This window comes from Leptinotarsa decemlineata, unplaced genomic scaffold (genome assembly GCF_025532065.1).
Source record: "Leptinotarsa decemlineata unplaced genomic scaffold, Ldec_3_MD MMD2_tig00026369_RagTag_RagTag, whole genome shotgun sequence".
In the NCBI taxonomy this organism is placed as follows: Eukaryota; Metazoa; Arthropoda; class Insecta; order Coleoptera; family Chrysomelidae; genus Leptinotarsa; species Leptinotarsa decemlineata.
The window spans coordinates 6,534,097-6,540,096 of NW_027412709.1; the positions used below are offsets into that span (position 1 = coordinate 6,534,097).

At 34.8% G+C, this 6,000-nt stretch overlaps 1 protein-coding gene across 1 annotated transcript in view; it reads right to left on the minus strand.

Annotated features, from left to right (window-relative positions):
- LOC111507065 (BBSome complex member BBS7) overlaps positions 1 to 6,000 on the minus strand; it is a 51,406-nt gene extending 45,406 nt beyond the window's left edge. The window contains exon 1 of the mRNA XM_023162311.2: positions 5,469 to 6,000. Within this exon, the coding sequence (XP_023018079.2) occupies positions 5,469 to 5,576 (108 nt within the window). The 5' untranslated portion in view covers positions 5,577 to 6,000. The remainder of the gene's footprint in view (positions 1 to 5,468) is intronic.

A 6,000-nucleotide genomic window follows, 5' to 3' on the forward strand; every position in this document is an offset into this window, starting at 1 on the left:
TTGTATGATGAAAAGTGAAATATATGTAATATAATCATAATACAATTACCATTTAAAAGCATTACACATACCTATACCTGTTTCTAAAATGAGAAAGACCAGCAGGGGAAAATCGGAGACTGTGAAAGATATAAAGAAGTTATGTAAGAAGAACGTTGTTCATTTCAGAGCTTATTCAAATGACGTTTCGAAATTTTCAATTGAAAAAAGAAAACACCTTATCTTTGCAATTGATGAATTTTTACATTTATTCAAAATGTAGATTTGTGTATGAATATATGTATATACATATGTGTAAAAATGTATATAGTGTGTATATTGTGATTTTCTTTCATTAGTATTGTCTTCATTGCACATTTTGTATGGATGAACTATTTTATCTATTTGTGTATTGACGAACCTGACATATTTTTTATGGCAAAAAAGTAATACATGGATTGATATGAATTGCTACTATCCAAAGTCAGCCTTTTTTGGTGTCAGCTTCGCCGATGTTTCACCATAATCGTTAGTGAATTCAAAATCAACGTCTGAACTTTTTCCTAATTTAACTGAGTTTGTATCGAGTACGTTTTCCGATTTTTCCTTGTTGACTCCTCTCCTATCTAGGACATATTGTGTATGTATGTTCCATACACCGCGAGCATTTTGTTCTTTTTGAAAATGTCTCGATATGTGTCCACATATCGTATTTGAAACATGGCTTCTAGAAAGCATTTTCGCTTACTAACAATGCGATTCGAATGTATAGGTACTTCACGTATCTAATATATAAAAATGGATGTTTATTGGTTGGTTGGTTGGTAAGTGATAAACTTCTACATCGCTCAACCGATCGATACGAAACTTGACATGCATAAGTAATTTTTCATAGAGAAGGTTTTTAGGCTATCAATTTTTCTGTAACTCGCCACTAGATGGCGCTGTAGAACAATTTTTTGAAAGCACTGTTCTATAACGCTGCGCACGTTGATTCTGATTCTGTCAAAACATTGGAACAGCAGCGATACAGCAACATAGTCATTTATAAAGTGGAATGGGTTTTACTAGTATCATATATTTGAAACAGATAAGTAGTTCCATAGTATGCACCTTCAATTACTTTTTTAATAGTTCTCCCATGCATTTACTTTTCCACTTTTTCAGCCAACGGTATACATTAAAAATTGAACAATACCTATCACTAATGAGAGAATAAAATAATTCATTAAAACCAAAAAAAATATCAAATTTAATAAAAACTAAAATGAGAAATTCCCTAAGATTCCAGACGTTGAACTCTACGTAAAAGTAGCAACCTTATTTAAATAGGATCATATCGCTTTTCCTGTAGAACAGCAAATAAGGAACTCGCGTTCCCTGGGGTTTCAATACGTCTTCATTTTGCACGGTCTTGACCGAAGAATCGTCGTACCTAATCCAGCAATTGTAGCCGACAAGGCATCGGTCACGTAGTGTCCAATGTTGGCATTTTTGCCTTCGTGGTAAACGACGGCGAATAGCTTGTATTATCTCTCTGTTGGAGACTGTGTTTCCGACTATATCAAAGTCGAATCAAACTTCAAGTCGAATTCAAAATCAAAAGCCTTGATAATCTTCATGCAACGGAGGTTGCTGTATTTGAAAAACTTCAGATGCAAAATAAGGATAACGGGAAGTTTGCAGAGCGTAATTTGCTTCCAAGCTTCGACCTTCTCGTTTGTTTTCGACGAAGTCACTCCCTCTAAAATGTTCTTGGAGACAAGTACCTTGCGCTTCTCTGACGGTCTTCACTTTCTCAATGTTGAGTGGCAGGGTGAGGAAAGGCTGGGTATTCTCAGTAATGTGGTCCACGTTGCGATGAATGCTCGACTTTAGTTGCCCCCCGAAGATGTCACTTATCGGTGTATTGGTAAAGTCGATCTTTCTGGTTGAATGTCCTTTATTTTTCAATTCTATTATGTTCCATAAATTATTTGAATCATTGCAGAGTCAACGAGAGGTTTGTCAAAATTCTTGACGGGTTCAGACATAGGCGAATGATGGTGGTTCATCGTCGAGAAGATCATAGTTTGTTTGTTTGTTGAATCACTGCAAAATTTTCCTGGATTTGAACATTTTTTCTCTTCTGCATTTGTCCTTTTATGATGTTGAAACTGCTAGTATTGAGTTTGCCTGTTAAGTCTTCTTCTACAATTTTTTTAGAACTGAAGTCTGATTTACTCTCATTAACATTTGGATAATTTTTAACAGAAAAAGCTGGGGAGAAATCCGTAGTATCATACCAGTTTAGTGGGCTAAAGAAAATTTCATCAAGACTTTGAGAAGGAGAAATGGTGCCAAGGATAGATGTAGCATTTCCTCTCTGAATTGCAATGCTGATTCGTTGTATAAAAAATGATCTTGCTTTAGAATCGCCTGTTACTGTAATTAGTTTTCGACCTATTCTCTGAAAAAATCGGAAGCAAAGGAACCAAAGCTACCAAATGTTTCAATGTCAATTGGATAGAAAATATATCTATCTTCCAGACAAATGTATTTCTGCTGTTTCATTTTCTCAGCATATTCAACGGCCCCACCAGATGTTTGCGAAGTTGAATTGAGATGAGAGCGAGCGAAGGTATCAACACAGGTGAAGTCCCAAACCAAAGGTTTTCCATGTCTCCAAGGAATGAGAGACATTCCATCAGGACGTTTTCCATCATCAAGGCTAATTCCAAGAGGTTCAATCACAGAAGGGATATTGGCTGTTGACAATGCTCGTTTAATTATGTCATTCACTGCATAATGTCGGGAGAAGCGACCTGCACTAAATTTACAACTGAGGCCAATGAGTACCATTTTCATCAACAACGAAACCGCACCGACATTGGTGATTAACACAAATTAAACATCCTAAACGAATACCTATTGAAATTCTGAAACTTTCGTCGTCTAATTTTGCATTTGATTTTTCCATTCATATTTTTTCAGCTTCCAAATAAAATGAATCATCAATATCAAAGAAGAATTTTGGTAAAATAGAATGAATCAGATGCTTCACACTATTGAAGGGGGAGAGAAAAGCTGGTAAAGTAAGTGAAGATGATTGTCGGATGCCAATACCACCCAGATTCACTGGAAGCGAAGCTTAGATCCATGATTCGTTTTTGAAGTTATTATTTGTTATTTGTTCCGATATTCCTCGAAGTGCTGAATCAAATTATGCTAATTCTTCTCGACATCGCCATGTAGGGCTACTTCTTAGGGTATACATTAATTCAGGAATTGCTAAAGAGTGCTTCAGTAAAAAGTATCCAATGTGAGCAGGAAGCTCTTGATATGTGGGGCCATAAAATTTGGGGAAGTTGTTTTTTGACTTAAACATTCAGCCAAAGATTCTTCTGAAAGTAGTGCACCAAGTAGAGTCAATTCGTGCCTATTAATTGTTCTTATTCCAGCAGTTGAACTGTTGAATTTTTCTATTACAGATACATCTTGTGAATTAAAAAAAATATCTCGCATTTTTCAAAATTCGATTTTAATCCAATTTCTTCAGAGGACGATAATATATTTTTGAATTAGCTGAAAACTATATCCAGGTGACCACCTATAGACCCATCATCCAAGTACCAAGAGTTAGAATTGATTTCGTCAGACGATCGATGGATAAGCAGAAAAGTGCGGGACCCAGGGGATCTCCTTGTTGAACTCCTCTTTCCGACATAATGACATTATCTTCAAAATTCAAAAAAGTTGGCTTTTGATAACGCTGACAGATGAAGTGGAAAAGATGAGGTGTCAGATCCATGATTCTTTCTAAAAATACTCGTCTGTGAATCATATTGAATGCGTTTTGAAAATCTAGTTTTAAAAAAATGGTTGAAGATGAGTTCGGATGCTGATTTATGAAACGGCGTGCTGCGTGAGCGACTACTTCACATCCTCCGGAAGTTCCAAATTCAATCACTTGATTTGTAATTTTGAGAAAAGCTTCAATTATTCTCTACCGGATTAATCAGTTTCATTTTTGACAGGCAAGTTATGGAGATTGTTGATTAATTTACAGGTATTTTTAGCTTGTTATCACTTTTTGGTATGAGATTATTGAAGTGATTGCTCTCTACTTTTTCCAGGCATAATTTATAAGGATCTTTAGATTCAATGTAAGCAGTTTTCAAAATTGCATTACCAAGGATAATGTAATAAACTTAATTTGTTCATTGCTCATTACTTATTTTTTCATACAATTTTCTTTGCCTTTCAATCCCTTCATTTATTTATGTTTTTCGTAGGGAAAGAAGAACCAAAAACTGTAAAAAATTTGCTCAAAAACATATTCTACTTCAAATTTGAATTGTTTTTTCACATCACCTTCTTGAAGAATTATTGTACGAATGAAATTATACTCGCTAGTAGATACAGAAAATTCAGTAGTTATTAATTGTGCCTGATAGTGACATCTAAGATGAAATCCATACCATTTTTAATTATAATGTAATCTGTGAATTGATCAGTCATCAAGGCAGCTTCAATGAAAAATAGCATGTTCAAAATTTCAGTTTTCTTTTTCGAACTCAATTCAAAATTCACGTTGAAAATATGAACAGTGGCCGATCATTGAATACACATTGCTCTCAAGACAAAATTCAGCAACTGTACTCCCGAAGTCATTAAGTGTCTACACATAAGTCACAAACATCCACCATAATCATTCTGAATGATCTTGAGTTTCGTGTATGAAAAAGGCAATATTTTTTAAAGACTTGTATAGGTCTGGAAAATGTTAAGTTCCAATTCAAATTTGTTGTGGAATTGGCCGCGGTGGTAGTGCGTCCGACTCACGATCGGAAGACCGTGGGTTCGATTCCTGCCTCGACCAGATATTTTTCTCGAGAAGCTGGGATGGTTCTGCAATCGTGTTAGGAATCACACGTTAAAAGGTAAGACCTCGTTAGTCCTAAGCTCGCACAAGTTTATCAACTTCTGAGAGTTGTCGTTCGTATGGGGGCGACAGCTGATTAACGGAAAAACAGATTTTAAGCAGAGATTTTTAAACAGAATAACTTTGGCACCTTTCATTCCCTACAGATTCAGTATCTTCTGGTGCATGAGGCTACAGTATCTATAATTATTATATCATCACCAAAATCAATATTGAAAAATCTTTTCAAAGAGGTATCCCATGAATCAATTTATATTTCAAAAATCTATAACTAAATCACCACATGACACCAATGACTTCATAGTTTCATAGTTTAAAAAAAAAATGAATTATGCTACGAGTCAATCAATAATCATATTTGAATTTTTCCGTTCAGCAGTGGAACAAGGCTCTTCAGCTCAAGATATTTCAATAATTTTCCAAATGTGTTCATCTGTATAAAGTAATTGAAGAATAGCCACCAACGTTATGAAAATAGTTCTTTGATAATGTGATACCGTGAAACGAGAACTGTGGATAACTTATAAGGCAATATTCATCACCAATAAAATAATGCACTACCAACCTTCTGCTGGTCTTTGGGAAGATTAGCCGGTATCAACTGTAAACAATGATGATTTGTTACACCCACTATGGTATAATCCATCCTTCTCAATTCTAAAGAACACATCATTCACAATTTCACGAATATAAATGTAGATTGTCATGACATCCGAGAAATAGAGAAGAAAAATCGATTTAGCCTTGACAACTGAAAATAATCATAGAAACGGGGAGGTATGAATAAGAGGTTTCAGGTTTTTGAAATCAGTAATTCATTGGTCGTAAAAGTTGGTGAATATGTTATATACGGTGTACAAAAATAGTAGTTTTTATTCGTTGAAGAATCGGAATTTGAATGCCATATTAAATGCAATTAGGGTGGTTTCAAGTCAAAGAGCGAGCAGGGCAGGTCAAAAAGTATTAAATTATTTCAAGATTGAAGTAACTCTGTTTCAAAAATTAAAACTGAATATTTAGAAAAGTTCTGTGGAAATAAAAATTATACTCAAGAAAGACAAGGTATCCTGAGAGATTTTAGACGATACTAAAAACTA